This window comes from Ischnura elegans, chromosome 9 (assembly GCF_921293095.1).
Source record: "Ischnura elegans chromosome 9, ioIscEleg1.1, whole genome shotgun sequence".
Classification (NCBI taxonomy): domain Eukaryota; kingdom Metazoa; phylum Arthropoda; class Insecta; order Odonata; family Coenagrionidae; genus Ischnura; species Ischnura elegans.
The window spans coordinates 14108620-14120296 of NC_060254.1; the positions used below are offsets into that span (position 1 = coordinate 14108620).

Below are 11677 nucleotides of genomic sequence, written 5' to 3' on the forward strand. Positions count from 1 at the left end.
CCATTCCCATTCCTATTTCTTCCGGAGCAGGGGTGAAAATTTCGTCAAATATTTTAATGGACAATTGGAAGGCACTCAATATATGCGTCCATTTTGATGGATACATGAGTGTAATAATGAGTACAGATGATTAGGTTGGTGTTCTACTGGGGAGGTATCGTTGTTTTGTATTAAAAAATCCACTTTCAGACTTTAAGAGCGAAATTTAATTTTTACACAAAAACAATAATTATATTGAACACTAGAGTGACTCATAACCACATATGGGCCCTACATGGTGCCTTATCTGGTCCACATTCGGGGACCAAATCGACTTCACTCAAGGAATATATCTATTTTATGCAGGGAATAGCATACATGGGGAATAGGTGAATATGTTCATGAAAAACGGTATTAAAAGCGAGAATGATCTATGTAAATAGCTAGAGAACACCGGTAGGTAAAGGGGGCGCGAATCCAGTGCAATAAGAGAAGGTAAGAAGGAAAATGTGAAGAAAGAGACGGTGTGCAGCGGAGTGGTGCGGCGTATGGCAGGGGATGCGGAAGGAAGAGAAGGGAAGGCCACTCTGCGGTTTAAAGGTTGCAGTGAGGGCACGGGATCGGAAGAAGAGGGAAGGAGGGTGGCGGGTGGTACCTGCAGGAGAGACCGGGACGGATGGGAAAAACGTGTAGACACGGGAGGCCGTGGGAATTGACGGCGGAGGGCGTGGGAAGCGACAGCATCCCTGAGAATTGGGAAGAGAGTGGGAAAGTTAGACCGGGAGAGGACAAAAATAGAACGGAAAAAACGACGTGGAGGTCAAAGGACATCAACCAAGGGGACAGAAGTGCATTTTAAGATGGCTGGAACGTTAAGAGGGGATAGCGCATCTTACAAGCCCCTAACAACGCTAAAGAAATATTATGGTAATATTTTTGCACAGCTTTTTAAATACAGTTCAACTAATCTTGATGTTACATAATCACATATGCACTAATATTGCATGTTCCACAAATGTTTTAGTTAGTGCCTTTGATGATGACGCAGTATAGAGTGTCAAAACCTGAGTCAGACTAATAAGTATTTCGGAATATATAGAAATAATATATAGAAATAATAAGTATTAGTGGAACATCCAATATTAGAATATCTGTGATTATAAATATTACATGTTACATAGGTCCATCAAATAACGCAATCCCCCAGTAAGATGGTAATCTTCATGGAATAGATGGAAAAATTTCATATCACATATTTAGTATTAATCGGTGCAAGCAATGACGCAGATAGACTCTTGAGAGAGACAGTAGTTAATTTTAAGATGGCTGGAGGATTGAGAGGGGATCGCGAATTTCACAAGTCCTGAACAACGCTAACGGGATGCAGTGGTAACAATTTACAAATAAACACATTTTTAAAAGCAGCGCAATTCATCTTCATAGAATAGATGATAAATTTAAAACTGCATATGTTGCATTCATCGGCGCATGCAATGATGCAGATAGACAATATTCTAGAATGCTTTAAGATTCTTTTGAAATTATATCACGTATTTTTGATACATTCATTGATTGTTAGAGAAAACACGGAAACTAAGTACAGCTACTTTACAAAAAATAAAGAAAAATAACGGAGAAATATCAAAACGAGGGTGACACGCTCTGTGTATCACGAATAGCATAGCATAAAATATTGTAACTCGAATACATTATTTTGTACGGAAATTATGTGGGACCGAAAATATTATATTATGTGAAGCGCTCTTTTAATAAAACCAATCTCAAAGCATCTTAGAGATGGTACCATGTAGCTGAAGGAGATACCTTACTTCCACCGTTTTTTTCTATAGTCCTTTTGGTGGTTCACTACGTCTCAGTCCTTCCCAAAAAAATGTATGAAAAAATATTTACACTAAATATGTTGTCTTACTTTGTACGCACAAAGAAGTATACTTGGTGATATTTAAAACACATCATTGTTCTTTTATCGATTATGAAATCCAAATTTTTTGACCTACCTGATAGCATAAAAATATATACCAAAATAAAGAGTTTTCATTAAAAAAATGCTTTTCTCAGAATGCATGTATATAGACGCACTTAAGCCTGAATCACACTATCATTTTTTCCGTCGCGAAAAGTGATCACTCTAGTGATCATTTTTCTGAATCACACGGTCCCTCCCTGCGTTGGCTTTCATATCACTACATATATCACAGCTCGTTGTCATGGGACCCGCATAACGAAAATATACAGCGTGTTTGTTTATCTATTCCGTTCCCACGATTGTCAAAAGTTGCGCGGGAATCGCTCCATACGGGCATGCGTCCTGATTGGCTGATATGGGGTTTTAGAGACGGTTTTAGCGACGGAAAAAGCTACCGGACGAGTGATGAAAAATAGCGATGGGAATCCTCATCGCGATCGCGAAAAACGATTCCCGGCGACGATCATGTTGCGAGTGATCACTCTAGTGATCGCGATAGTGATCAGTTTACGCGGCGAAAAAATGATCGTGTGATTCAGGCTTTAGGCAGCGGTAAGGGATGCGATGACCGACGATAAGCCCCCAAGGTTAGTTAAATCAAGAATGACAAAGTACAGAATTATTATCTTCTCTTTTTAAGTCATAATATTCATTTGATTAATGCTTGCTAAATATCCCAGGTGGGGGCCTCATATTAACGGTTTTCTGTCCCTACTAATGGAAGAAAGTTCCATATAATTCCTCAATTGCGTTTCATTGTCGGAGATTATTCCCTAAAAAAGAAGTTGCCCCGAATGTCCACGGGTCTAAAGAATTGAAATCTGCTGTACTGTAAATGAAATTCATACTGTAAATTGGAAGAAAACTCTTAGATGCGCAATGTAAGGCCAATCTTGTGATATCTCTTTCAGGCAGGGACCTGGAGCAGCAGTGGAGCGGAGCGAATTTTCATTGTTGCTCCGGGGTGCTCCACTCCGCTCCGGCCGGAGCGGAGCGGAGTAGGTCGGAGCAATGTCGGAGCGGAGCACTCGGGTGGAGGGCATGTCGGAGCTCCTCGGAGCGGAGCGAATTGCTATGATGCTGCTCCGCTCCGGTATTAATTTTGTGTTAATTTTGTTTCATAAATTCTTTTGCCACCTGGAAGTGCGTATTTTCCAAAGAGAATTAACCATAATTAATTATTAATAGAAATACCCACAATAAAACTTAATTAAATATAATGAAGGGTTACCCGCACGTGATGGCACAGCGATATTTAATAGCAATTCTCTTCGTGACATTTTTATTTAGAATACATCATTTTGTAAAGAAATATCGGATTCTTAGCATAATGATACCCTTGTAAAATTTGGCTAATATTCATCAATATGTCCATAGCCAAATCAACCATTATAACGAAAATTTAATTGGAAATCAAAATTAAGTGATGCACTAGTTTCCGCTATGTTTCAAATTTTAAGCATACGTTTAAGAATACGTAGGTAAAACCTTTCAACATATTATATAATGTCTTCACAGCAATTACGCCAACTGCGATTTTTATCTTTCACGTGTATAATGTAGATTTTTTCCTGGCCGCAACAATAATTCACAATGATTATTATTTATGCGGGTTTTAATGGCATTGGAGAAACATAATAAACTAATAAAATAATTTAATTTTGTGAACATGATTTTTATAGTTGATTATTACATGTTTTACATACTATTCTTAGCTATCAATAAAATTCAGAGATGATAGATGGAATATTTGACAATACTGCCATATACCTGGCCTTAACTAACTGGCCTTGTAGGGTATAAATAGATATTTTATCTTGTTTTTTGTTGATGTTTTTCACACTTATGAGCAAGAAAAAGAGCGTATTCCGAAGTTATGCGCTCGTGAATCTAAACTTTATTTTATTGTGATCCTCTCTGTTGAGTAAAAAATCAACAACTGATGGTTACCAAGGCCGTTTCATGCCATAATTTTTACGATATTTTCATGAATAAAAGTCGTCTGAAATTATGAAATTATGCTATTATTTTTCTATAGTTATAAATATCAATTTTCCATCAATTTACAATCTAAATATTATAATTAAAATTAATTAAAGATTTATTACAAAGGTATTGAAAATTTGTGTTTCCCTTGTATTTTGCCTTTTTATTACAACTGAATTGCGAATCATCTGTATACAAAAAGTTTAAATACAACTTGTGGCGGGTTCGTCGCGGAGGCCCCATTTAATGACAACCCCGGATAGACAGCGGGCGCCGAGGTCGCGGAGCTGCGGGAGCGACGGATATAAAAGGCCGTGTCTTGCGGCAGACGGGGGTTATTTTGCTGTAAAACCAGACAGTGTAAAGTTGCTTGGTGGCTACTGAATAAAAAGGCCGAAACCCGGATCGGAGTGTACTTATTTCTACGGCAACAACACATGGTGTCAGGTGTGTTATTATGTCGAATAAGCAAGTCGAAGGGATAGGAGGTCCTACCTGGTCCATACCCCAGCAGTGCGAAAAATCCACAGGGAAAAAATCATTCGCCTTGACCGGGATTCGAACCCGGATCCCTCGATTTCCGGCCGAGTGCTTTAGCCAGTTAAGCTACCGAGGCGTCATTCTTCCCTGTGGAAATTTGTGGACTATTCCGGTATAGTCCACAAATTTCCACAGGGAAGAATGACGCCTCGGTAGCTTAACTGGCTAAAGCACTCGGCCGGAAATCGAGGGATCCGGGTTCGATTCCCGGTCAAGGCGAATGATTTTTTCCCTGTGGATTTTTCGCACAATTGTGCATTGCGGGTGACTCCCGTAAAGTTATCACCGTGGCTAGTCCCGGTATACTTAAATTCATACCCCAGCAGTTTTCCTTCGTGGCGGAAGATTGGCCAAGATGGAGTCGACGGTTCGAGAGGTACAGACGAGCTTCTGGACTCGCCAAAAAGCCAGAAGATGAGCAAGTCGACGCATTGATTTATGCAATGGGTGACGACGCGGACGATATACTATCATCCTTCAACCTATCGGCGGAAGAAGAAAAGAAGTACAGTATCGTGTTTGGAAAGTTTGAAGAGCATTTTGTCCCGAAGGTAAATATAATTTACGAACGTGCCCGTTTCAACAAGCGACTGCAAGGAGAGACCGAAAAGGTGGAAGAATTCGTTCGTAATCTGCATATTCTCGCTAAAAACTGTAAATTTGGCACCCTGCGTGAAGAATTGGTGAGGGACCGTCTGGTAGTTGGTTTACGGAACGCCAAGTTGTCCGAAGCCCTACAATTGGATCCGGAGCTTACGCTGGAGAGAGCCGTTACAAAGGCGAGGCAAGCAGAAGACGTGCACAGGCAACAGACGCTGATAAGGAGTAACTCAGGGGAAGATAAAACAGTCCACTCGCAGGCACGAGGATCTGAGGTGGACGTGGTGCGGAAGAAGGCTCCACGGCACCAGAAGGCATCGACGTCAACAGCCGCCCTACCCGACCAAATGAAGGTGAGTGGTCGCAAATGTCCACGGTGCGGGAAAACGCCGCAGCACGCTTTCGCACGATGTCCGGCGCGTCAATCTGCGTGCGCCCTTTGTAAAAAGAAAGGACATTGGGCAGCAGTTTGCAGAACGAAGGCGGTTGCTGAAATTGACAAGCGGCTACCGGGTGAAGACGACCATTTCTTTTTGGGAAGCATTTCGACGGGAGAAGAACCATGGAGGGTCTCACTCGTCATCGGTAACCAAGAAATCCCCTTCAAAGTCGACACAGGCGCGGATGTCACTGTCATCGGCGCCGAATTATTTAAAACGTTGAAGGGAATACAACTCGAAAACACCACAACATTCCTCCGCGGCCCAAATCGAAGCAGATTGCAGGCCAAAGGAAAATTCCGGTCACTTCTACGTTGGAAGGATCGCGTGTACGAGGACGAGATTTTCGTGGTGAATGGAGTTGAAGATGCGCTCTTGGGACGTCCAGCTATATCATCCCTGGGAATTTTGACTTGGCTGCGAGAAATAACAACTGGCCATCCGGAAGAAAATTACCAGGAACTTTTTCGTGGGCTAGGAAGAATGCCGAAACCTTACGTCATTCGCATCAAGGATGAAGCCGTGCCCTATGCGGTATCTACGCCGAGAAGAGTGCCCTTGCCATTGAGAGATAAGGTTGAGAAAGAAATCAAGAAAATGGTGGGGGAAGGAATAATAACGGCGGTAGAAGAGCCGACGGAGTGGTGCGCGCCCATGGTAGTAGTGCCTAAAGCAGACGGAGGAGTTCGAATATGTGTAGATTTCACTAAATTAAATAAATGCATTCGGAAAGAACAGCACGAACTGCCAACCGTGGATGAATGTCTAACACTGATGAAGGCTTCAGAAGCGAAAATTTTCACAAAATTGGATGCTTGCAGAGGATACTACCAAATACCGCTAGAGAGGGAATGCCGTCCGCTGACTACTTTCATTACCCCTTTTGGAAGGTATTGTTTTAACCGGATGCCGATGGGATTATCTTCAGCTGGAGAGCATTTTCAAAGACGAATGTCTGAAGCATTGACGGGGTTAAAGGGAGTAGTCAACGTTATGGATGACATACTCGTATTTGCAGCGACGCAGCCGGAGCACGACGTGAGATTGAACGCCGTCCTCCAGCGTCTTAGAGAAAATGGGATCACGTTGAATCGCGAGAAATGCCGATTTCGGGTCGCAGAGACAAAATTCTTAGGTCATGTCATATCGGCCGAGGATGGAATCAAGCCAGATCCTGAAAAAATTACGGCAATAGAGAAATTGCCGCAGCCCGAAACGGTAGCAGAAATACGTCGATTTCTTGGAATTGTGCATTATCATCTGAAATTTCTCCCTCACTTGGCGGATGTTACCCAACCGTTGAGAGAGCTGATGAGGGAAAAAGAGCCTTTGCCATGGGCTGCTACGCACACCAAAGCTTTCCAAGAAATCAAGCAAAGATTAACTAGTGCCACATCATTAGCCATGTACGAGACAAATCGACCGACAAGAGTATTAGCCGACTCATCGTCATATGGATTGGGAGCTACACTAGAGCAGCGGCAGTCAGATGGTGATTGGAGAGCGGTATGTTTTGCGTCACGGACGTTGACAGATACCGAAAGACGCTACGCCCAATTGGAAAAGGAGGTATTAGCGCTTACCTGGGCGTGTGAAAAATTAGCAAATTATTTAGTAGGCAAGAAATTTCTTCTATGTACGGATCATAAACCACTCGTGGCACTATTGGGAGCAAAACCCCTCAGCGAATTGTCCGCCAGAGTGCAGCGTTTCCGTATGCGCCTCATGCGTTTCGACTATGAGGTAATTTATGTTCCCGGAAAGAAATTGTATACGCCAGATGCTCTCTCACTATCACCAATCTCCAAAACCCCAAAAGAAGGCGATATTCTCACCGATGAAGACGTGGAATTGTACGTCGAAGCTGTGAAAGCGGATTTACCAATGAGCGACAAACTCATGAAGGAAGTGTTGAAAGCGCAACGAGAAGATGAAAGAACTCGACGAATAACTAAGTATGTGAAAGAAGGCTGGCCACGTAAAGAGAAACTGCTGTTGGAGGATACCAGCTTCTACCACGAACGAGCAAATCTTTCCCTCCTTGACGGGCTACTAGTCAAGGGGACCAGGGTTTACATCCCGGAATCATGGAGGAAAGAGATATTGAGCCGTATCCACGAAGGTCATCTAGGTATTTCAAAGTGCCGGAGGCGGATGCAGCAGTCGGTGTGGTGGCCAGGAGCATCCCATCAAATACTGGAAATGATAAGCAAGTGCCCGGAATGTCTCGAACGTCGTCCATCGCGAGTAGAGCCGTTGAGACCTACGGAGACACCGGCACGGCCCTGGCAGATGGTGGGAATGGATATTTTTCATAGCAGAGGGCGTGAGTACTTAGTCATCGTAGACTACTTTTCAAAATACCCTGAAGTCGCGTATTTGGAAAATACGCGGGCCACGAACGTGATAGCGAAAATAAAATCAATATTCGCACGTCACGGAATCCCACAAGTAGTCCGAACGGACAATGGGCCACCGTTTGGAGGAAGAGAGTTCCAGGAATTCGCGAACAAATACGGAATGGAGGTCGTAACTAGCAGTCCCTACTACCCAAAGAGTAATGGACTAGCGGAAGCAGCGGTGAAAACGGTAAAAAACATACTGGCGAAAGAAAGAGACCCGTGGTTGGGGTTTCTTGCATACCGTGCATCGCCCATGGAGTCGGGGTATTCCCCAGCGGAACTACTAATGGGACGTAAGCTGAGAACGACTTTGCCATTTCATCCTACGAAGTTGAATCCCAAATGGCCCAGCCTCACGGTCCTACGGGATAAGAATAAGGTCATCGCGGAGAGACAGAAGAGGAACTACGACCGACGACACCGGACGAAAGAACTACCCCTATTGCCTGCGGGAGCCACCGTTTGGGTGAGAGATCGTCGGGAGTATGGAACGGTTGTCGGAGAGTCGGGCCATCCCCGGTCCTATCTCATTGAGACGGGTAGTGGAGTCATCAGGAGGAATTGGGTGGCGCTGACATTAGCTGAACGGCAGCCGAGTATTTCGAGTGATTATGAAGCATTTTTTCCAGACCTCGAGTCTACAGCGAAGAGCCACAGCCCACCAGGGACGGGAGTATTCAGGACGAGATACGGACGACTTGTGCGTCCCCCTCAACGATACACTCCTTAGACCCGTTTCCCTGTTCCTTTCCCTGTTTTATTCAGTGTTTTTTCAGAAGGAGAGATGTGGCGGGTTCGTCGCGGAGGCCCCATTTAATGACAACCCCGGATAGACAGCGGGCGCCGAGGTCGCGGAGCTGCGGGAGCGACGGATATAAAAGGCCGTGTCTTGCGGCAGACGGGGGTTATTTTGCTGTAAAACCAGACAGTGTAAAGTTCCTTGGTGGCTACTGAATAAAAAGGCCGAAACCCGGATCGGAGTTTACTTATTTCTACGGCAACAACACACAACTGTTATGCAATTGTATCACAAAAATCGGTACATTTGTAAATGTACAAAAGATATACCATTTGTAAATAAATGCTTGCATTGTTTGGGAAAGAAAGACTACATTTCAAAATAGGTGTTATCGCGGAATTCAGTTTAACAGACAGACATAGCTCAGAAGAACCTCTAATTACAAAGCATGTTATTCGGAAAAAAATCATGGGCTTTGGTTAAAATATATATTACTTTTAAATCCAAGTACTTATGTATTGTAAAATTTCATTAGAAATGCTCTTTCCACCCAACGAAGGGCCACATCCTTAATATTTTAAACGTACTACGTTATGGCATCGTAAAAAAAAAGATATCCCAGAATTTTGAAAATATTATTTATTTTTTAAAATTAATTATTTTTATTAAATATTTTAGATAAATAATTTAGATTAAATATTTTTATTTTTTAATATCGCCCGACAAAGTATTTTATTCTGCGATAATACAATTAATAAATTATTAAAATGGCGACACAAAGCCTGTCAAATTATAAAACAACATAGATAGCGATTATCGATTATCGTATTGTATTAATCCTTAAGATTATCACTATCATTATTTATTATTCAAAAGTATCTAACACAAGGTATTTTAGTAGAACACATATTGGACTGCCCAATTTGAAAATTATTTTTTACATAATGAAAAGTAAAGAAAACTTTTTAATTCCGCATAAATATTTAATTTACGACCTAGGTTTCGACGTGGCACGTCATCGTCTGGTACAAATGCACGGAAGACAGAATAAACAGCCGCACAAAATTTTTTTTTTTAAATCTCTACTTTTCATCGTGTGAAGAAGGTTCCATTAAGTCACGCCTGAAACAAATACTTTTTTTTACTTAATACTATTTGTAAATTGAAATGTATTGGTATTAAATGATACCGCTAATCACGTAGAATGTGGACTAATAACTCAACATAAAAATAGCCGCAGGGAATATCCGATGCATTCCACGGCTGCAGAAGCGTGCATACGTCGATTTCCCGCCAAGAAGCGAAGCATTGATGTTTGTGTTCTGCTCCGCTATGCTCCGGCTCCATTGTCGGAGCGGAGCAGTTCCATTCCTGCTGGAGTGGAGTTCTCGCAAGAAATGCTCCGCTCCGGAGTGGAGCACCTAAGTCCCATTGTCGTCGCTCCGCTCCGGAGCGGAGCAGTAGGAATTGAACTGCTCCGCTCCGACAATGGAGCCGGAGTATAGCGGAGCGGAGGAGCGCTCCAGGTCCCTGCTTTCAGCACACCGAAAGGAGAACTCGATGTATTCTTCCCCTACATCATCATGACTATCGCTGGCTCTTCTACTCTGCCACGGGCTGATGCATAAACCTCCTCGTGTAAACCTTCTCCTGCTATTCCTGCTATTTCCCATCAAATTTCTGATGTACTAGTTATTCACGACTCTTCATTACGATCAAAAAGGAATACCACGCCCATTTATTTTCGAACCGCGAACGGTTCCTTGGCAATGACGAGATCAAAGGGGAGACACTCAGCCCCACCACGAGGGGCTTCTGAATAACTATTGAAGGCTTGATTAGGAACCAAAGGACTCTTTCAAATGCACTCCTGTTACTACAGGCTGAGAAAAAAAATAAAGAGCATAATATCAAGTCAGTCGCGAAAAAATTGATTTAATGGACGCAAATATTGTCCTCCATTAGCTCTATTCCATGGTAAACATCACTTGTCTCTTATTGAGAGGCAAATTCTTTGAAGTAAGCAGGTACGGGAAACGTTTCTCTAATGAAGGATAAAATTTGCTAAACTACAAACACGAATATTGACCTTGAATGAAGATCAGTGGAAATTAATGTGAAAAACATAACCTCCAATTCAAACTATGCTCTTATAAAAGGTGGATCTTAATATGAGGCAAAGTCTTAAATTTTTATAGTAGAAATAGCTAATCACGCAGTAGTGAAAATGCCTTCATAAAAGGAATTAACAAAGTAAGAAAGACATCCTAAAGCATACCTATGATTTTCTCTACTATTTTTCTCGAAAGAAAGTGAAAAATCATCCAAATTTACATATTACATTAAAAATAGAAAATATGAGAAAATTCTGCTATTTACTCACTCAGTCAAGTGAAGATTGTAGAGCCTGGGCAAATATTGTATCATACGGAATGAAGCGCGGATGTAGAGGCGCAAAGATCAACCTAATTGTAATTACTGGCGTATATCCCTATAAGAAATTAAAGAAAATTATATAAATTAAGCATTTTAAAACGATTTTTATAATAATTATGAAGTACCAGTATTGACAGCAAGAAACATTTACATGGATATATCATGATTATGTGCTGAAATTGGTATTCTTAGAATTTTTTCTTCAGTTCTTAACTAATTTGATTCCACTACTCCATGAACATTAATAAAATTTGGTTTTGGTGCATATTTACAGAGACTCTTCACATTTGCACTATTTATCTGAGTTACGCATAGATAGGAGCAAAAAATAGGTTTTAAGAAGGAAGGTACCTAAATATCTGAGTTAAAGGTTAGGTAATAGGCATCACAGCCTGGACCAAAACTATGATAACTAATTTCAACCCTTAAATTCAACTTTTAAAATACCGGGATGAAGCCAAACATAGCAGTATGACGCTATGAGAACAAAAATTATATTTTATCTGTCACAGGAAAGGAGGAGAGTCTCGGAAAATATTTACCTTAACGAAATATTTAGGCTCATGGA

The 11677-nt window shown here is 41.8% G+C and overlaps 1 protein-coding gene across 1 annotated transcript; it reads left to right on the plus strand.

Annotated features, from left to right (window-relative positions):
- Positions 1 to 4383: 4383 nt before the first annotated feature.
- LOC124165890 (uncharacterized protein K02A2.6-like) lies at positions 4384 to 8664 on the plus strand. Its single transcript, XM_046543429.1, has 2 exons — positions 4384 to 4458; positions 4811 to 8664. Exons 1-2 carry the CDS (start codon positions 4410 to 4412, stop codon positions 8662 to 8664), a joined length of 3903 nt encoding a protein of 1300 aa, XP_046399385.1. The 5' UTR covers positions 4384 to 4409.
- The last annotated feature ends 3013 nt before the right edge of the window (positions 8665 to 11677 follow it).

Excerpts from the sequence above, each read along its gene's own strand:
- LOC124165890 (XM_046543429.1), top strand. The coding sequence starts at position 4,410 with ATGTCGAATAAGCAAGTCGAAGGGATAGGAGGTCCTACCTGGTCCATA. Across the intron at positions 4,459-4,810 it reads AGGTCCTACCTGGTCCATAC|CCCAGCAGTTTTCCTTCGTG; the intron begins CCCAGCAGTGCG and ends TTAAATTCATAC.